Genomic DNA, 22,372 nt, shown 5'->3' with positions numbered 1-22,372 from the left:
GATGACGAAAGCCGCTTCTCAAGAGGGGCTTTTGTGAAACAAGTTTCAGTTGGTTAAACTATCTAAATAATACATCTATGCTATTTTCCATTTGAATAGGATAGCACCAAGAGGGCAAAACACATTTTTCATCTGAAGTAGCCGCCCCCACAGCACTGTCAGACAAGTTTGCCCTCCTACAGGAGGCAGAGTAGAAGATTAGAAAGGAAAATTCAGAATTACTCAAGTGGAAATTGAAACAGATATGGCAGGAAGAGATTTTGTTCAGACACTTGCCTTTTGCTTTCTTAATAATGTCACTAGTGAAGCAACTGCTCCTGTTGGGTACCAGGTACCTCCTTTCAGAGCTGACTTGACTAACTTATTTGGTTCAGTCTTCTGTATTCTGACATGAATGCCTTTTTTCACCTCTTCCATAGCCAGAGTTTCCACAGAATGTTTTATGTTGCTCTTTTGAGAACTTTTTAAATCATGTATAAAGTATGACAGATACCACTCCAAGTACTGTCAACAGCAAGATGCCAATATAAATCCAAACATATATGGGTGAGTGGTACAGAGGAAGTGTTCTATTTCATGCCCTTTGCTACCAGGACTGCTGAGCTTTAATCTGGTCCAACCATGGTATTTTTTCACCTGTTTCATTGTTTTCTGTAAACTCTCTCCATGGAGGCTCTATACCACCATAAGAACTTGACTGGCCTCCTTCAAAAACTATTAGGAATGTTCCTTTAATAAGCCAAAGGGACAGATAATCATAAGGTGTCAGAAGAAACACAAGGGAATTTAAGTTCCTCTTACTCACAGAGGTGGAAATCAGAAGTTGCATCTAAGGTTTACTAAAGGATAGTCAAAATGTTGGTCACAGCATCATTTCCCAACTCCTGCCATCTTCCTATGAAAAATGGACTAGATTAACCAGTGTAAGACAATGGTGCAACAGTGTTTGCACTCAAAGCTGAACAACTTCAAGTGAACTGATGCAGCATTTAGACAGACAAACCTTTGGTGAGTGAAAAACCTTCCTTCTCCCTTTGCTACCAATCCATTATTTTAAGTCTGAGGCACAAGCACAGGGAGACCAAATTGAACTGCAAACAAACCAAATAGCACCCAGAACCATCCAAATATGAGCCTTTATGATTTTGGATTTGGTCATTGCACATCCACCACAAGTTGGGGGCATTTTTAACCATACCACTGGCTCAGGTATGTCTAACAGCACAGTCAAAGTAATGAGGACATCAAGACAAACTGCAAAGCACACCCAAGCAGTCTGGGAAATAATTGTGGCTAGTCTACCTTGACCTATGTGCAGCCTTGGCTATCTGGTTTCAAAAGGACTGGGGAACATCTGCAGAAGGGCTTGCCTCACAGTGAGTTCAGATCAGCCATACTCTCCATGTGAGAAAAACAAGGGCAAGCTCTGCAACTATTATAACTTTTTTGCAGAGAAGAGGGGAGTGAGGTTAGTCTGGGAAAAGACTCTGCTTGTCTACAAGTTAATCCCCAGAGAGCAAGGTGATTTACTCAGATGAACACATCTTGCTGCAACTTCGCTCAAGTCACTGGGTCCTGCAGCCCACACAAACAGCAAAGCTTATTTCTTGCTGCTGAATCTTAAGATTTAGAATTCAAGATAGTTATTTTTTAAATAATTTGGGCACTGAAATCCCTTATGTTTCCTCCAAAAAGTCTAGTCTGCTGGCTGTTTAGTTTGATAAACAACCCTTCACCTAGGGACAGATCAGACTTCTGTCAGATCTTCTAAATTTTGTGACTTTTCTCAGGACTTACTATCATTTAGAATAGGTGAAACTGAACAAACTGAAAAGCAGATGGCTATCATTTTTCTTTTTCTGCCCTGCAGATCATTTAAAATTAAAAAAAAAATTAAGATCACAGAACTATTTTTATTTTGATTGAGATTTTCCAAGCTTTTCTAACTTATATACAAATGGAAGAAAGTAAAAGGTACTGGGTTTGTATTTCCCTTCTGCTTTACCAACAGCAACAAAAAAATTATTTCATTCCTATTGGTTTCAAGCCCCAGTTTCCAAACAGCGTTCTGCTGTTACTTCCTACCAGACATAGTATTTTTCAACCAGCTATAATTAAATTCAACAGGAAGATTCCCACTGATACAGAAAGCAGTTGGGTCAGGCAGAATCACAAGAATTTCAACTAGATTTTTCTGAAAAGGATATTCTCCCTTCTGACAAAAACCACAAACAAAAGACAGCTTTTTTTCAGCTTCTATATGGAAAATACAGGACGTTACCATCCACCAGCACTGACAGGCTTTAAAATTGACAATTTTGCTGTTATTCCACTTGGAAAATCATTTCTAGGAAAAAAAAAAAAAAAAAGTGAAAAATTAGGACTTTTCTATGTCCAGCTATTGAAAAGTTTCAGGATTTTTACTGCCAGTATCTAAAATATGGCCAAGGATAGATGCGCTACTGTTTTTTTACCTGGTGATGGTGGTGCTTTGCAATTCACCACACAGCCAAGAAAAAAAAAGCTTTGCCTGTAAATATTAAAAAATAATAAAAATGCCCCCATCCTTTCTTTAGACAAATAAATTCATACAGTTATCCAGATGTAATAAGAACTTAAGAAACAAGCCTGGGTTTTTTAGATACAAGATCCCAATCTTAAATAGAATTGCAGCCAGCCAGACTGCGTCCACACAGGGCACCACTGGCTTCAGCGGAGCTCCACAGAGGTTCATATTCTGCATGCATGGAGTAATGACCAGATTGAGACCTATGGCAAGACTTGAGAAAAAGATACTTTTGAAATTTCTATATTGTTTGATATACAATAGACGTAATTTTCTAAATGAGTTTGGAGTCCTTTATTACAGGCCTCTAAAAATTGTTGTTAGGGTTATACATTAAAAATACTAAAGTAATAAAAAAAGGATATTTTTTTTCTGTGTTTGTTTCCTTCTATGATACCATTAAGCTATAAATAATTTTAGGGTAAAATGCCTAGATATAAATGAAACTGTTAACTGATCAGTTTGCTGATGTCCCTTTCTCACATTGCCCAAGCTAGCTCCATTAATCCAGCATCTTCTCTTGTTTTTTGCCTTCCTTTTTCTTCTTCTTGGATTCTGTCAAGACAAAAATAACCATTAAAAAATTAGCATCTAGCAGTCACTGCAATAAATTTCATACAATATCCCTGAAAGTTCCCTTTGTTGTCTCTATGCACATAAACCTAATTTTGTTTCTTTGTTCTGAATACATAAAGAGAAAACAGAAATAAAAGGAGTTAAAAAACCCCAAAGCAAAAACAAACAACAGCAAACAAAACAAAAAACCCACAACAATAACAGCAATAACAACAACAACAAAAGATGGAAAGAGAAGTGCATGTGCAGTTCAGAACAGTTCCTATCTGAGCAGCTGACCCTGTTTGGTATGCAAAGCATTGTCCCAGGAACTTGCTTCAGAAATAAGAAAACTCAACAGCAGGCAGCTCCTGGAGAAACCAGGTCATGGCTCAGTAAAAAGTTGGAAGAAATCTTTGCACACACTACCCACACACATACCCTTCCATTGCTTCCTTTCTCTTTCATTGTCAGTCTTTGGCTTTCTCTGAATATGAAAGTAGCTCTAGAGTGTGGTGAGAAAGCTCACTTGTTTCTCCAGCTTCTCCATTGCCAAAGCTTCCCTGCTTTGTAAGGGACAAACCCCTCCTAACACTTAAGAGGCAGATGAAGTTTGGCCTGGAGTCATCTGAGCACGGTCTGTCCAGCTTGCTGGTACCGATAGGATAGGGAAGAGACTAGGGAGCGTGTGCTTCTCTTATTACTATTGGGTAAATAAGGGAATGATATGAAGTTACAAGTGAAAGTTTGCATGTTATACTACCATCTGCAGTAACTTTCTCTGTGCTATAGAGTGGTGTGGCGTTCCACAGTCAAGGGGAAATTCAGAGGGCCCTAAAAATGAGTATGAATTAAGCTCTCACTGGGGAAGTGAATAAACCCTCATGGATGCTACCACAAAATATAGCACAACAGGTTCTACAGAGATGGAAACTGAGTTTCTGTGAAGCATCTTTCCTGAAAACAAAACATCAAACAAGCAGAACCATGTTTGCCTACATCCAGATCTCACTTTGCTTCTTTGAATCCTGCCTTTGTTCCTAACTTCTCAAAAAAACAAATCAACCAACCAACAAAACAAAAAAAGAAAACCAAACAAAGACAAATTGTCTTAAGGCTGAAGGGCAAATATCACCATGAATTGGAAGACAAACACTGGGCCCTTAAGGTAGTACTGTTCTTTGTGAGTATGTTTCTTTTCTCTCTGACTAGTTTGCATAACATAGACAGCCAAGTAACCACCACCTCTGGTATAACTATCTTAATAGCATTAAAGTCATGAAAACTACACTGTGATCTTTCAGCTATGGATAGGGCCAGGATACCTTCAGCAGAAGCTACACTCAGGTTATCACATTGCTTTGATTACTGCTTAGTGGTTTAACCCCTTATTTTTTTCTTCATCTTCAAAGCTTGTTTCTAATAGTCTTTCTAGTCAAAGCAAAATAAAATATCTATTTCATGTTGTCACATAATCTGCTATAAAATCTTGTTCCCTTAAAAACTTTGCTTAACATTTAATGGAATAATAATTTAAAGCAAGAAGCAAATTATTTGCATCTGAAAATGTAAAAATCACACTTTATTCACACACACACCCTCGCCTTTGTATGTGTGCCTGTGATTGTGCCTGTGTGTATGCATATATGCAGCCTGGAACCTTTCACAGAATCTGGCACTGTTTTACAACCTGTCATTCTAAAAATGTCATTTTTTATTAAGTTAATACTTAATTTGCTTTCAGATAAAGCTTTTTTGCCCTGCAATTTTTCTGTCTCCCCTCCAAGCTTCTGTTACCCACACCCTCCACTTCCTCAAATCTTCCCTCTGCATATCACCAATCCTCCTAAATTCTGAACTGATTGTACTATCTCTCTCAATCTCTCTTCCTTCCAACACTGTTTTCTCTGAAAGAAACGGTGGTATTTTATCAATCAGAATCCAGAAGAGGGGTGAAGTCACTGTAAGGAGGAAGTTTTGGTCTAGAGTCATGTCATCACATCATCCTCCCTTGACTTGAGGTACCAGACAAACCACTACTTTACTAATTTGCACTTGATCCTTTTGAGCCTATATGTGCTCCTGTTAGTAAAAGCTCCTTTCTGTTGTCTGTCTTTTAATGATCTGGCAAACTGCCAGCCTCATGTACCTACAAAGAGTACTGACTCTTCTTCATGTTTTCAGCACACAAACCCTCCTGTGTGTGATGTAATTCCTCTCACATTAGAGGTACTCACAGTGCCACAGCTTAACCTTTCAGGTAAGTGACACATTTGCTCCATGAAATGACATGCATCCCAAGAGTTGTGACAGGAGTAAAAAAGAAAAACAATTAACTGCTCAAATATTTCCCAGTCCTCAGGCCCTACCACAGAAACTAACACCCACCCATGAACACATTGCCGTTCACACACTCATGCACAAGTCCGTTTATAGCTGCCCTCCAACTGTTTTGACTGTGGTCAGGCTACAAATTGCTGCATGTCCATGGCTAACAAAGCATTAAGATGTACTTTGTTCATGTCTTCTACTCTGCATCTCTGACATTCAGGCTTTATTGTTCTCAGCTCTGTTTACCTTTCACTACTATTTCAACTTTCATGACAAGCTATCATGTCAGCTCACACAGCCACACTGGGATCTCTCTCACTTCTACCAATTGGCGATGACTAGTAACTAAAGTTCCAGTGAGAATTTTGCCAAGTAAACAAATTAATTTTGGAAACAAAAATTTCTCTATGCAATTTGAAATGGCAGTGGCCCTCTTTAGTCTTTATTCTGGAACCTCATTCTAACTATGCAAGCAGTAAAGGAAAGTAATTATGTCAAACTGGAGCCACACATCATTTCAAGCCACTCTTAATGTATAAGGCACAGCAGAGAGGTAATTACATTTTAATGGAAGTTAAACTTTGTATGCCAAGATTTGCAGGTATTTATTTTCATTTGTTGAAAAGAAGGTAATGACTCCCTCACAGCACTGCAGAACTCATGTATATAAAAGTCAAGTAGTTTCCCCAAAAGCAATATAAATCATTCAGAATAGCAAAAGCTCTGCTGATGAAAGGTTAGAGTGAAGTATTTCAACACCAGGTGTTCAGGAAGCAGTTTCCCCAGGAACTAGCATTCAGTCCCACTGAGTATAGAGGAAGGCAAGTTTTCTATCATGGGGACAAATTTTCCAAAGCATCTGGTTGCCATGGGGTGCAGGGAACTTCTGAATTTTGGGGATGGAATGCCAATCCAGGTGAAAGGGAGCAGACTTGACTTTGGTCAAGCCAAGGATTTTATCCCTTGATGAAAAAAAAAACGAAACTCTAAAGAGGTTCACTCTAATCTATAGAAATAGAAACTGTACTATCTTTGATTTCCATGACTGTAAAAACAAATACCTTGATTTGTGAAATATCATTTATATATGGTATTTCTTCTGCTTCTAGACAAATGAATCTCTCATGGCTAATACCTTTTTCTCCTGTTTTCCTGCACTATACATAGTATTCATGCATTCCAGCTAGTTTAAGGAAGAAAAACTATATTACAACAGCAATTTTGTTCCAATATTAATTCTTCTGAAAGGCCTCTTTGAATAATATGGTTCCACTGGACAGGAAAAAAAAAAGAAAAATGAAAAGAAAAAAGAATTAAAGAAAAAGAAAAAGGAAAATAAATTTAAAAATAAAAAGAAAAAAGAAGAAAAAGAAGTAATACTCTACTAGCTAAACAGCAGTAGAAAGTTGATCTGACTGATCTGAACAAGCTGATGCCTCAAATACCATGTGAGGCAGTAGCCTTGCAGTTAGGACAAGAACGTGTTCTGTGGTTAAAACAAGGAACAAAACACACCAGCTCTACAGGGCTTGGAATGCATCAGAGGATGGATGGCACTGCCTCCTTACCAAATTTTTATATGTTCCACTGAGATAAGAAAGTTTGCTGCACAGTGTGCAAAGGGCAATAAAATACAGGATCTCCAAACTCAACTGGTGGCAAGGATTAATGCTGCCCTTTCCCCCAGGCATGTGCAAACATTAGTAGGCACCACATTCCAGCACTTTCCATGCAAAATGTGGGACACATCATGAAGCCACAAAGCAACACCCTTTTTGGCAAAGAATATAAAGGACTTGAACACACTGGCAGGTGCACTCCCACCACTGAAGACCCAAGGAACAGATCTGGAAACCTGAGTGGTGATCTGGATCTTTACCTATTTTCTTTCTCTCTCTCCCCCTTTCTCTTAGACACATCAAGTGTACACACAAATAACTTTAGTCAGGCAGTCTCTTTAATTTGAACCAACTAAATCATCAAATAAGAGTCACTCCATTTTTCTTCCTCCCTCTTGGCTTGAGTGGGATGTGACAAAGTCAAGCCTCCAAAGAATCAATGACTCTGATGTGACTTTTACTTAATATACTACCACTGATTATATCCCCACACTTTAGCTCTGTGCTGCTTAATGGCTTTCTCTAGTTAACTGTGTTTCTCAGTTTCTCCACTCTTCCAGTCATTCCTTTCCAGCAGGTTTTGTTCTGCTTCTCACTTTGCTAAATTTCCATTGTGGATCGGTTTGGATTCGTCCACAACTAAACACAAGATGGACCCAATTCAAACCTAAAGGGTGGATTTGCATTGTATAAACCAGGAGGGTAGACTGCAATGTGAACATTGCAATGGGTAACAGATTTCTGCCTGTAACCAATACTAATATATGTGACAAATAAATGGACCAGAGAGCCACCATGAAAAGAGTTTTACTCATTTTCTTTCTACTGGAATTGCAAGAAGAAATCAATGTAGGGAAAAAATAATCCCATTTATTCTAAAACCAACTACAAAGCTCTGAACAGTCTTAGACAGCTAGAAGCCATTGCTTGAACCTGACAGAGATAGAAGATGCTGCAAACATTCCCTTTAACATCCTTACTTAAACTAGTTAGGAATTGAAGAGCATTTTAGAAAAGGTAATTCATTGGAAACAAGGATTTTAATCAGAAAGGTTTAATTTTGGTGATTTTCTTAATTCAAATATTTGATTGAAAAAAAATAGTTTCACAATTGCCAAAGCACAGGCACACAAAAGATCACAAAGACATGTGCATTTTCTGGGCTTTGGGCTGATTTAGAATGTCTAATTGCCCAAAGATAAAGATCAGGAAAGTTTTGTCTCATTTTCTTTACATCTGTATCACATGTAGCTAAGCTTTTATGAGCGTCAGCAGTAAGTATTCAGAAGACTGCAATGGATAAACTTTTCAAGAGAAGTCTGCTTGAGAAGTCTGCAAGAAGTCTGCTTAAGGGATCTAGCTAACTAGAAAGTTATTTCCAGAAACAGCTCACTTTGCTCTTCTGTTTGCTGCTTCTTATCTGCCTCTGGTACATTTGTACTTGTGCTTATGTAGGGTATGGACTTTCTTACTGTTCTTTGTCATGTTCTGTGCTCAGCACAAGAGGGACCCAGTCTCAGCTGACTCTTCAGCCCTCTGTCTATGCTTTACACAAGATCTCTCTTAATGCCAGCAAGACAGGTGCAGGCACAGACTGACACATTCAGAGTTTACTCTCTGCATTCGCATGTCTGCAGGAGCCTTGTTGCCAACAAAAAGTATTTATAATCCATTTTGATTTTGGCATATACCTATACAGTAAAAAGATCACACACTGAGGCAGTTTTATGTCAAGCAGATCATATACATATCTATCTATCTGTAGTATACAAATAGTTGTTAAGCACAACATGTTTTGTGATATACTCTGCACAGAGACCCTATTTTATTTAGTTAGATTTTCTAAACCAGACACAGGAATTTCTCAGTTGCGCTTTCTGCATCTGCCCCAGATAGGATCTGTCCCCAGGGCACAGGAGAGGGGCTCCACACTCTGAAAAGTTGCCTGCAAAACAGCTGCAGTAAGCACAGATAGAAAAAAAGATAGAGAGCTGCTGACATGGAAAATGAGATGGAGGGGTAAAGAAGGGGCGGGGGGTGTAAAGCTTGAAAGGAAAGGAAGTAGAGAAGTAGAAAAGAAAAGGACAGAAAGGAACAGTACTGTTGGAAACAGTAACAAGTGTAAACATTTGCTGATGGTATATCTTTTATTAGAGCAAATCCCACAGCTTCAGGCATTTTCACAGCTCAAGGGCACTAATTAATGCCAAGGAGGTTGGACTGCTCTTGAAAGCCAGGATAGTGAGACAATGAGCATGTAACAGAATTGGCACACACAACAACACTATTTAAACTATCACCCACAAAGGTCTGTATTAAAGCCGAAAAGAAAGTCCCAGTTGCACAACAGGGTTAAACAAGTGCATTCCTTATATCCACTTTTCCATCTTTTGAGGTAACACAGGGGGAAAAAAAAATAGTCTTAGTTACAAACCAGGGGGTGAGAATACATGAAAGGCTAGGTTTCCCACTAAACTTCCTAAGCTTACTTTTTTTCTTTCTTTCTTTCCCCCCCCCCCCTCTCATTCTTTCTTCCTCTCCTACAAGAATTTCCTGCTTATGATCTGACAAAGCATTCTAATTATTTATCCAAACAGTATAATTTTTCAGTGGTACAAAAGCAGTCTCATGGGAGACTACCGTGCAAAGCTTCCAAGGAACATAAGGAAATGGAGGCAACAAAAAACACTGTTATAAGACATCCAAGTATTACTAGTTATGGACTGCACTGGCAACTTACTAGCAGCTTGAGGCTGGTCTACATTTTAACAACCACTGTGTTTTATTTTTCTTACCTGGATTCCCCTTTTTCCTACTTAAATTGAGAAAAATCCTATTTCCCCATATTATGGTAGCAAGGAACCAAATCACAGAGATATGTCTCAAAGTCTAGAGTTTCCAGTGAGTTTTACTTCATCTTGATATAACAAGCTTTGACCTCAGACTAGCAATGGGCACCCAGAAAGACAAGCAAGCATTTAGTACCCAGGCTCACCCCGCTGGACCACTGTTTCTTCTCTTGGTTTTCACATTTCTCAGCTCCATAAGGCATACATTATTCATGGCAAAGCCGCCTCTCACAGTGTTTATGCAGTGCTTAGTACAATGGCACTCTTTTCAGCTCAGGCCTCTGGGCACTCATGCAATACAAATAATCATGATGATAGCAACAATAATAATAGCAAGCTACGCTGTTCCCACTGGGCATCTACTGCCAGTGTCTACCCTGCAGAGCTCAGATTACTGTATTTCACTGCAAGCTCCTGGTCAATGTCTAAGGCCATTCATCAATAAATCTGCCTTACTCTTTACAGCAAGAGAAAAACCTCCTAATTTTGCCTTTCTGGGTTTTTTTTGTTAAAATGTTACAGCTGTTTCCTAATATGAGAAAATCCCTCATTTTTATATCTAATTAGTTTGAGCAGATCCTATTATTCTGCCTCCTGTAATACTAATTATTACGCTAGCTGCATGCCTGCACAACTAATGAGTTACATTAAAGACAGGGAATTCTGAAACCTACAGAGGGAGGTATGGTACAAGAGCTATGCTAAAATAGGAGACACCAGCATCTTTCAAACAAAAGAAAATCACAGCCCTGACAAGTAATTTCTTCTCCCTCTGTGTCCCCTCCAGCTACTCTTTAAAACTAGATATTTGTTAGTGCACAAAGGCAAAGCCAAGGGAGGGCATCCCATAAAAAGTAGACAGCCCAACATGCAAAATTGGCTGGGCTGCAGGTGGTCCTTTTTGTCAGTGCATCATCCAGTTTGTCTGAGCAATGAATAGAAGTTTATCAGGTAAGGAATTCATTCAGACATCACTCTCAGTTGCTTGCACTGGCCAGTAGCCAAGTCATCCCTGCCACAAGCAAAGTCAGCCTGTCATGGCAGTGCACTGTGAGTAAGATGACTTCTCTACAGGTAGAAATCAAGGCTGCTTAAAAACCACAGGTTGTTTTCTGCTCCTGGTACCAAAGTAAGGACGAGGATATAATTGCTTTTTAACAGAAGTCCATCTTCATGTTTTGACACCAAGACAGGAGTTAAGTAAGTGGCAGCACCATCTTAAGTCTACTTGGATTACTGACGTCAAAACCAAAGACCCTACAGACTGTGGTGCAGACAGGCAACTTGAAGTACATTCTGGTAATCGTAATTGCAGAGCAGGAAAAAAACAGGACAGCAGCTACTGGCCAACAGCTGCTAGCAGAGTGCCTGGACCTGCCACTGATACTGTGTAAACCTGGAAAATCACTTAACCTTTTGAATTCCCAGTTATTACTTTTTTTTAAACTGTACTTCCTCAGCTCTGAGGAGTGACACATGGATTAGCCAATTGCTACCTGTAAAGATTGGTAGATAAAAGAAACAGTGTAGTGGAAATTATTTATACTGCACTAAAGTCATAAGTAAAGCTCTTCAAACAACATGAAATTATTGAAAACACAGAGTGTAGTTTTTTCTCCACTGCAGTATCGTATTACCACTTGTTAAATTGCCCTGACAGGTTGCTAGACTCTCAAATGCTGCACCTGATCTGCATTACATGAAAGAGATTACAGCCATTAATAACTCAGGTACGTCTTCTTTCACATGAGAAGCCCTTCCAATCACTACATGTTGGAGGAGTGAGCTCAGTGGTGTAAGCAGCATTAAGGTATGTCAAGCTTAGCTGGAATTGTTTTCCTTTGTGGCAAGGACTGAGCTGAGCCAGCTGTAACTCACAGATCAGACATCATACTGTAAATTGCTAAAATATTGGAGAGGGAGATTTATTTAAATAAATATGTGAATGAAAATTACAAATTTACCAGAAAGCAGTGTAATTAAAAAAATGAAGGGTACCTTGCAGAAAGAGCAAGCAGGCTGCTTATTCAACTTAATTTTATCTTAATCAGAAAAATAAATAAGTAAAAGTATATGAGTCATGGGGAGAGAGAGAAAAGGAATCAGAGAGATGGAAAGAGTGAAAAAGATATAAAGCCTAAAGCCTATTGAGTAAACCATCTCAATAAAAATCAATTCCTCCCCTTTCAGCAGTTGAACCAAAATGTTTCCTGAATCCTGACAATACCCCATTCTTTTACTTGTTGGCTGGCTGGAACCTGAACAACCATCAATCAAGTTTGGGTGGCTGTGAAGTAGGCCACATGCAGCATGTCAGAAGTGTTTTCTGCTCTCCAGTGGAAGATGACCATTAGAGCAGCCACTCGACAGAAGTGCCTGAGTCTTTCACATCTGTCAAGACCGTTTAGGAAGATCTTGAATATTCCCAGCTTGCAGACACTGATTAGAATATGCAATTGTTTGTACTAGAGGAGAGGTGGCTGTCTTTACTGGGATTTTGTGATAAAAACAATCCTTTCATCCTTTCCAGCTTTTGTGACAGGCTTTCTCATGACCTCATTTGTGTACTAAAGTCATGGTGTCTGGGATATCACTGTCACACTGCTGACTACCTCTCTGTGCAAATATGCAATGTTCAAGAACGAACAACAATTTTCATCTTGTGTTAACTACATTTCAGCACAGCAGCCCAGGACCAAGCTATTGTCTTCCGACCTGAGAACACCTCAGCAAAGCTATGGAGAAAAGAGCTTGTTAGAAATGCAGATAAAATGCATAATCCTGATTCATCATCTGCTTTCTCCCTTAAATCCAATATACAGTGAAGTTTCCCAAAAAATTCTTCTGCAAGCAGTGAGCTCCAAAATGTCCAAGTGTTGTAGAATGCAATCCATACTTAAGAGTCAGCTCTTTAGAAACAAAAAAATATTGAGACAGAGGAGCTGCTAATAATGAAAAAATACAATTCTTAATTATTTTTTGTTTGCTTGTTTCTAAAATAAGAGTTCTTTAAAAAGATTTTAAGTCTTTACCATGAATGCTGACTAATGAAAAATAAACTAGGAGAACAGTTAGACCACCAGTTTATGAGGCAGGCATTGATTTCCAAGGTTAATGAGTACCTCCTGGCTTGATTTAGCAGAAGTTTTGCCACAGATCATAGAAGATCCTGGCAAATCAAAATATACTTTGTCAGCAAATCTGCAAAATAATAACCCTTGGGATTTTTCTGCAGGTATAATTTTCCTTTCTGTTAAGCATAGATCAAACTCTATGGAACAGCAGACACAGAATTCATCCTGCTAGCCAAGTTGTTGCATGTGCATGAGCTGGAAAGATGTATAAGCAACAGGTGAGCAGCACTTAGAGATAACATCAGTTTATTAGCATTTTTGTCAAAGAACAGGGAAGGTGAGGTGGAACTTCACACACCAAGCCACACTAAGGAAATGTGTCAGGTAAAATCTGATAGACAGCACTTCATTGGGCAAGCCTAAAACAAATAATCTGCTTTCTTGGGTTCTTAACTAACTGCATTAAGATTTTTTAAAATATAAGAGTCAGGGAGAAATGTGAAAGTCTTAGATAAAGAAATATGCTCCACATGGAAACAGTGATCAAAGGAAAACTATATTTAAATTATTTAGTGGGTGTAATGAACAATAAAGGAAGTACTACAGTATTTCCAACACAAATCTATAGAGGATATGCATGGAATATTGTAGTCTCTTAAGCTCAAAAATGATTTTGCAGTAATAGAAGGAACATAAGTAAGTCTAGGAGAGAGAATTCTTACCATGGATAAACTGTAATACAATTAAATACTTAAGTCGTGGGATTTAGTTTAAAAAGATGGCAAGTGACAAAAAGTAACAGAAGAAATATAAACCTGCAAATGACTGGAGAAGCTAAATAGAGGCTTTTAATCATCCCATTTACAATAAGAAATCAAAAGGAAAAGTGACGTAACAAAGAGGGTACAAACATAGCCTAAGAGAAGGAAAGTTTTAGGGCATAGGAAAAGGAGTTAGTAAGGAAGATCATGAAAACAACCTTTTCTGAATATACTGGTATTTGTTATTGCAATATTGTCAGTCAGTTCACATTTGCATTTGGAACTCTCAGCCTATTCCTGTCAGAAATGTCTTCAGCAAGGCAGCTCTTCAAGCACACACCAGACAGAAATGTAACTGACTAGCAGTAGAACAGATTCCTGGATCAATAAGCCACTTCCTATTCTTCTGCCAGGGCTCCTAAATGTCAGAACCACTGTCCTGCTACTACAGGCAATCACAGTAGGAAGGTACTGTACTCAATCAGCATATCAATGCAGACCTTAGATAACACTTTGCCTCAGAAACAAACCTGCTCCTTTCAAATAATGTATGACATGCTTCATGTCTTTTAGACAGGAAGGATATCATAGACAAGAAGCTTCATTGATATGATGCTATGGGTGAAAATGGAGGCTAATAAGTAGCTGTAGTCCATTGTACAAAAAACATAGAATCACAAAATGCTTTGGGTTGGAAGGGACCTTTAAAAGTCATGTAGTCCAACCTCTTCAGTAAGCAGAGGTGTCTTTAACTAGAACAGGTTGCTCAGAGTCCAGTCCAACCCGATCTTGAATGTTTCCAGGGGTGGGGCATTCACCATGCCTCTGGCTAACCTGTTCTAGTGTTTCACCACTAGTAAAAAAATTCTTTCTATCTAGTTTAAACAGTAGCCTCCTCTAGTTTATATCTAGTTTAAACATAGCCTCCTCCTTGGCCCCTTAGTCTTGTTGCAACAGGCTCTACTAAAAAGACTGTCCTCATCTTTCTTCTAGGCCCTTTTTAAGTACTGAAAGGCTGCAATAAGGTCTTCCTGGAGCCTCTCTTCTCACAGAATCACAGAATACATCCAGTTGGAAGATACGCCATAGATCATCCAGTCCAAGGGTGAAAAAACTCTTTCAGCCTTTCTTCACAGGAGAGGTGTTCCAGCCCTATAACCACTTTCCCTCCTCTGGACTTGCTTTGACAGTTTCATGCCCTTCTTGTGCTGAGGGCTCCATAACTGGACACAGTACTCCAGGTGAGGGCTCACTGGAATGGAACAGAGCAGTACAAGCCACTTCCACTACCTGCTTCTCATGCTTCTTTTGCTGCAGCCCAGGACACAGTTGGCCTTCTGGACTGCAAGTGCACATTCTTGGCTCATGCCCAGCTTTTCATCCACCAGTATCCCCATGTCCTTCCCTGCAAGGCTGCTCTCAATCACATCATCCCCGAGCCTATGCTGATACAGAGGATTGCCCCAACACCCTGTGCAGGACTTTGAACATGGCCTTGTTGAACCTCATGAGGTTCACATGGACACATCCACCTCTCAGGTTTGTCCAGGGCCCTCTGCATGGCATCCTGTCCCTCTGGGATGTCAACTGCACCACTCAGCTTGGTGTCATTTAATACTTGCTGAGGATGCACTTAATCCCACTGTCTATGTTATTGATGAGAACATAAATAGGATTGGTCCCAGTACAGACACTTGAGGGACTCTCCATCTGGACGTTGAGCCATTGAACATTACCCTCTGGATGTGATCATCCAACCAATTCATTATCCACCAAACAGTCCCCTATCAAATCCACCTCTCTTCAATTTTGAAAGAAGGTGACCATATCGATGGCTTTTCAAAAGTCCAGATAGATGACATCCATCGCTTTTCCCTTGTACACTGATGTAGTCACTCCATCACAGAAGTGCTCACACAATAACCTATATCTTACTTTTCATCTTCACCTCAGGAAGAAAACAAATGCTATTAGTCCAGCTAATATGTCAGCACTCAGATTTTTTTAATACAGAAATAAAGTTCAGTAGGGCACAACATTTCACACAGTACTAATCTACTTGACCTAATTTCTTACTCTAGCTCCTCCTACTGCTGCCAACACACTGTCCAGTGTAGCTGCCGTGTAGAGCTACAATATGGATTTCTTATCTTTAGCTCAAGGCTCAGGCAGGCTGTGACAGGCAGCCTGCAAGTGTGACTTCCATGTGTGCTTCTCTGATTAATGCCAGCAGCAGATGAATGAGCAGGTGGCATACAGGAAGACGCTGTGAGATTTGTAATGCAAATCAGGAGAGCAGAATTTCTGCCCACAGTTATTATGATCACAAACCTACATTTGTATCTATTTCTCCATACCTATTTTTTGAAATCAAATGAAGTCAGGTTTCCTAATTATATTAAACCACAAAACTATGTTTGCTGCAGTCAGTCCCAAGTTTCAACCTCAGCTGTAACTTACTCATAACTAGAACACAGGAAGTTCCACCTAAACATAATGAAAAGCTTCTTTACATCGAGGGTGACAGAGCACTAGAACAGGCTGCCCAGGGAAGTTGTGGATTCTCCTTTTCTGGAGACTCAAAATTCACCTGGATTTTTTTCTGTGCAACGTGATCTAGGCAAACCTGCTTTGGCAGGGGGATGACCTCCAGAGGTTCCTTCCAACCCCTACCATTCTGTGATAACCACAATCAGTCAGCTCCAATCCAGGAATTCCACACAATCTGCCTTTAAAACTGTAAATTGAAAACAACCCTGTACCACCCAACAGCACTGCTCTCTCAAAATAATGCTACATCAATGCTCTGCTGCATCACCCTCTCCCCTCTTCTGACAGTCATTGACAGAATATACTGACTCAGTGGGAGCAGAACAAGACAGAAGGTTACCAGTTGCTCTGCTGGTAGTGACCTTCTGGCAGCGCAATAGGAAGTTTGTTTCAATAAACTCCCAAATGCTGCTTAGGCATGGAAACTTATTCAAAAAAACCCAAAGTCCTTCCCTCCAAACTTATAAACAATCAAATCACACAGCTCACAGCCTTCCTGCCTTCCCACCCAGTCACATCTATCCCCAAATGAAGATGTTTATTACTGCCAACTCAACCAAGTCGGCTAGTCTCTGAAAACCTAGTTGTATCCTTTCTGCTTCACAGCTTGCCATTTTCTATGCAAATTCCACACTCAGCAGTTATCTGATAACTCCATGGATGGTGTGTGAGGAAGACCAGTCACAGTTGTACTGACTGCAAAACAGACGGATGCATGCACACACAGAGAAAGCATCTGCAACCTCACCAGATGTGTCTCTGGCTGCACAAACAGAACAGGGCACCTGCAGGTACTCCTCAGATCAATGGTGTGCCACCACCCACAACTTGAAAATTGCTTGTCCCAGCTGCCCATCACTCCTAATCACATTTATTTTTGTAATTATATAGCCTACCTCGCTGGTTTTAAGCAAACAAATGCCAGGGTAGCATAGCTTGTGAAATCCACTTAAAACACATCACTTCTGTATCTCAAACAAGATCACTCAGCTTTAACTCCCACTATAAATCAGACTATGCACATAACACCTGCTACTCCAACAGAAGAATACATTAAAAGGTTTTAATGATCAGAACAAAAATAAGTTTGTCTAAGGGACACCTGGAAATGCAAATGCAGGTTGTATGTCTTTCTGTGTACTAGGAATTACACTGTCACTGACATTTAAATAAGACATACAGACTCTATAGTCTCCTTCTTGCTATGTTTGAATAAAGAATATACAATTCCAAGGGTGCAGAACATTCATGTATTTCAGCATGCAGCAAGAGGAACATCCCTTCAATACTACCTGTCCAGAAAGAAATGAGTCCTTTTTTCAACTAGTCATTATTTGATACCAGGCCAAAAATATAGAAAATGTGTCTTTACCAAGAGGCATGTTTGCATGCTATTACTGTTTGGGTTTTTTCCCATCAACAGGTGAGTTATGGAAAACATCTGTACTTTGGAAGTCTAGTTGCATCAGCAAACTGGTAGTACAGGTGGTCTAAGATTAAAAATGGTGCTCTAAGCTTTAGCTTACCTCTTGTGTGTGAGACTGCTCTGACCATACAACTCAGGAACATTTTCTGCCTGACTGATGAGACACAGGAGCAGTACAGAATTTAGGGAAGGTTGTGAAAAAGGCTCAGGGAAGATCTTTTCTCATTCTCTACAACTACCTGAGGATGCAGCAAACCTGAAGTTCTAGGGGTGTCAGGCTCTGCAACAGGCTGCCCAGGGAAGCAGTTGAGTCAACATCCCTGGAAGTATTTTAAAAACATGTAGATGTGGTGCTTAATGACCTAGTAGTAAACTTGGCAGTGCTGGGTTAGTGATTGTACTCAATGATCTTAAAAGTCTTTTCCAACCTAAATGGTCCTATTATTCTGTGAAATTACAACCTTCTGTACTACTGAGCTCCCACTGAAGCACGTGGGATGTCACAAATCCAGTGATTTGAAAGAACTAGTGTGCAGCTTTCAGCAAATGGAATTTACCTTGAGGTTTAGGTTTGGTAAGCTTCCCACAGGGCTTCGAGATTGTAACAGTCTTCTGGCAGTCAGCATTATGGAGAGCCCTCTTTAGGTTCCCAGTTCGAGTCTTCAAGGCAGTATTCAAGTCACATTCTCCCCAGGCCTGGAACTGGTATTTGCACTCCGCTGAAACATGCAAATAAATGGCAATTTTAAAAGAGAATGATTGAATGTGGGGGAAAAAAAAATATATTATGAATCTAGTAGGTTATTACAGACAGACAGTGTTTGTAGACAAACAGATCACAAAACTGATGAAAGCAATCCTGAGAAAACTATAAAGATGATTTGCAGTGATAATTGCCATCTCTCCCACAAAGTATTTCAAAATTTAATCCTATTGCTATTTGGATGGATATTGTAATATAAAAGAAAATGTATTCAGCTAGGAAGATGCACAATAAATAGTAATTAAACATAAATAAATAAACATCAACAATGGAAAATGCCCTATGGCTGCTCCTCCATTTTTGTGATGCCAAAAGTTACCAAATAAGGTTTGAATTGTTTCAACAACATGTGTGCGACTATGAACTTATCAAGTCTCCAACTGCAGCACTAATTGCCTTGGTAAAGTCACAATGAGGATGCTATATCCAAGCAAGCTGTTTAGTAGGAAAAAATAAATAAGCAGTTTTTAAGAGTAATCAGATCTGAGTTGTGGACAGAGAACTTGTCCAGGACAGATCTACCGCATCTTTCTGCACTGTTATGTATGAATCTTCTGAACTGAATAACACAGACAAAATTGCTTCATTTACTCCTTTCACTGCACATACTGATAGCTACCCATGCTTTGTACTGCAAATCACATCACAAGTTCATGTAAAGCCTGTGGTAGCCATTGCAGAGATTCTCAGCTGTTAGTGAATGCACCACACTTGCAATGTGGCCTTAAATACGGTTGTACACCATGCAAGAGTAGATTTTGGCATGTTGTTGGAAGATTGAGTTTAGAGTAAATAGATCAATAGGGACTCTCTGTAGAGGAGCTGCTTTGCTCAGAAGAAGCTGCCTTCTGGTGACTTATATGTTCTAGTTCTGATGAACTTGAAACAGAGCAGTAGCCCCTTCATTTGCAGAGCTAAGCTGAGAATACAGTCTTACTGCTCCATACTTAAATAAAAAGTAAAAGACAAAGCAAATCCCTTAAGAGACTAACGCTTACCTCCAAATTGCTTCTTCCAGTTGCAAGGAATCTTGCACTTCTGAGTCTTGGTGGTTTGCTTGCACTCAGCTCCAGTGCGGGTGCCCTCACGTGTCCCCAGGCCACAGTCACCATTGGTGGGCACACAGACACTCCACTGCCATTCCCCACAGTCAGATTTCTTCACCTTTTTCTCTAGATGAAGACAATGAACAAAACCAAACCAAGAGAAGTGGTCAGTACACAGAAGCTATGGAAAAGTTCCCTAAACTTCACTAAACAGTCATGAAAGGGTCGATAAGGAAGACATTTGTAAAACAGCTGCTTCAAAAGCAAAAGCTCTGACACCCTCTTCACAGTTCTTCAGAGACAGGTCAGCCTCTTTGACTCCAAAGCAGTGTGGATCATTGAGATTCAGTTCTACTACCATGTCTACCCATCCACTTAGATATTCTCAAGTGGATTCTCATCTCCAGAATGGGGGATTATCTGGAAACCCTCAGCAATCACTGACCAAAACATTCAGGAGGGCTCACTCAGAAAGGTCACTTCTTGTCTCCTGTAGCCGATGGCATGCAAATATTTTCATCTCCGTCTGAAGCACTATGCACTATACAGACTAGAAATGTATGTGTTGACACTGTATAACAGAGGATTTGAGCACCTCTAGGGGAGAGAGTCATTCATTATTGGAATGGGCTGCCCAGGGAGGTGGTGGAGTCACCATCCCTGGAGGTGTTCAAGAGGGGATTGGATGTGGCACTTGGTGCCATGGTCTAGTCATGAGGTCTGTGGTGACATGTCGGACTCGATGATCTTTGAGGTCTCTTCCAACCTTGGTGATACTGTGATACTGTGAATAGCTGTGTGACACAGACTTTCACTTACTATACCATGCCATATTTTATCCAGCCTGGAGAAGAGAATCTTCTGGGAAGACATTATAGCAGCCTTCCAGTACCTACAAGAAAGCTGGGGATGGACTTTTTATGAAGATTTGTAGTGATGCAGTGAGATGGGATGGCTTTAAGATGGAAGAGAGTAGATTCAGCCTGGATTTTAGGAAGAAATTCTTTACAGTGGGGGTGGTGAGACACTGGAACAGCTTGTCCAGGGGAGCTGTGGATGCTCCCTCCCAAGAAGTGCTCAAGAACAGGTTGGACATCACCTTGAGCAAGTTGGTCTAGTGGGAGGTATCCCTGCCCATGGCAAGGGAGTTGGAACTAGATGATCTTTAAGGTCCCTTCCAACACAAACTGTTCTATGATATTTTATGACCAGAACTCCAAAAGTGAAGGAAAAAAAAAAAAAATGGAGAAGTGTACTCAAAATGCTGTTAATATAAGTGAGTTGATGCTCAGGGCCAAAACTAAGGATCATTATTTCATTTAAATCCTTAATCCCAAGTCTTATAAGAAATTATAAGCAATGTTATTAAACTCAAGGTTTCACAAATAATTAATTAAGTCCCCAAAATTTTATGAACAACTTTAAAGAGCCTAATATGAAATTATTTTCCTTCTGGTTCTTGTATATTTATGTTCACATTTCCTCATATTTTTATACAGGCACAATGGTTAGAAAAAACATTTTTAATGGGAATGCTAATTCTGACTGATAAACTTACAGGTCATATTAACTGGTGTGTAAGTTACCTGTGAAAAATAATCCCTTAAGAAAAACAACAAAAGAAGTGTCCCTTGGAAACTTCCAAAATTGGGTTTGATAAGTATGAATTTCCCACCCTAAGTCTGTCTTTCCTATAATGAGGTCCGAGTTCCTCACTGACAGAAAGCAATTACTGCTGCATGTCTGACTGTCGGTCTGCAGCAGTGAGTTAGTTCAGTTATTTGTCAGAGGATTTCTGCATCACACAGCATTGGTGTAACATTGTCACATACAACACTGAACAAGTGACATGATAACTGCACTTTCATCGCTGCTGTTTAGTTCTTCCTAAGCCAAGCATGAACCTATTCTCTGATAAACTCAGGAATCCAGTCTCCAGAGCTGTCAAGATGACAGCTTTCATGAACACTACTTTCTGTTTTCTTATTTAACACAGAACAACATGTCACAGTCACAAATCCCTGCCTTGTATGTCAAAAGGTTAATGAATGGCCTGGATTTCATAACATAACCGGAAGCATTTGACATTCTCCCACGCATGCAATCTATCTCAGGGATTAACTCTGAATTACACTGGTCCTTACCTGGTTTCTCTTTTTTGCCAGCCTCAGTGGTACCCACAGCTGCCAGAATGAAAACAAGTGCCAGAAGGGCAGCTGTGAACATTCGACGTTGCTGTTGTTGCTGTTGCATTCTGGAGATTAACAAAAGAGAGGAAAGAAAGGTTGATTAGACTGCAAAAAGTGGGACCCCATTAAAAGTGTTCCTACACCATTTCTGAGAAGCTCAACTTCAGGGCCATGAGACACAAGGAGGTCAGACCTAATCAGCCATTGGCAGAACAGGCAATTATCTTCATTCCAGAGAGAATACAAAGATTTTTAGCAATTACTTTACAGCCTGTGTGCCAAATCCCTGATCTACATCATTGATGTTATGGACAAATTTTGCTACAGGAAATTCAATAATTACTGCTCATCTTCTAGAAACCTGTCAGAGAAGCAAGGCTCCTGATGAGCCTTCTCTCATCTTGTCTGACATCTAGCTGTGATTTATTGTGTAAAAAATAAACATATGTGTAATGTTTCAGTTTCCCCATTCATATGAAGTACTACACTGTCCACCTTGCAAGGGTTCAAGTTCTCATTAGGCTTACCTAACATCTGAGAAGAACTTTTATGAAAACTTACACAGGAAATAGGTAATGCATTATTTCAATTTGCATTGTCATGTTGCTACCTACCTTTTCCTTCCCTTCCAATTAGTGTCTCT

General features: G+C 39.8%; 1 protein-coding gene across 1 annotated transcript in view; it reads right to left on the bottom strand.

Moving 5' to 3' along the window:
- Positions 1-1,951: 1,951 nt before the first annotated feature.
- Positions 1,952-22,372, bottom strand: part of PTN (pleiotrophin) — a 69,786-nt gene continuing 49,365 nt past the window's right edge. Inside the window, exons 2-5 of the mRNA XM_054167846.1 lie at positions 21,685-21,794; positions 19,493-19,666; positions 18,289-18,450; positions 1,952-3,121 (exon numbers count right to left, since the gene is read on the bottom strand). Coding sequence (XP_054023821.1) covers positions 3,069-3,121; positions 18,289-18,450; positions 19,493-19,666; positions 21,685-21,793 — 498 coding nt within the window. The 5' untranslated portion in view covers position 21,794 and the 3' untranslated portion in view covers positions 1,952-3,068. The remainder of the gene's footprint in view (positions 3,122-18,288; positions 18,451-19,492; positions 19,667-21,684; positions 21,795-22,372) is intronic.

This window comes from Dryobates pubescens, chromosome 15 (assembly GCF_014839835.1).
Source record: "Dryobates pubescens isolate bDryPub1 chromosome 15, bDryPub1.pri, whole genome shotgun sequence".
In the NCBI taxonomy this organism is placed as follows: Eukaryota; Metazoa; Chordata; class Aves; order Piciformes; family Picidae; genus Dryobates; species Dryobates pubescens.
The sequence above is the reverse complement of the archived record's forward strand: the minus strand, read 5'-3'. Positions and strand labels throughout refer to the sequence as shown.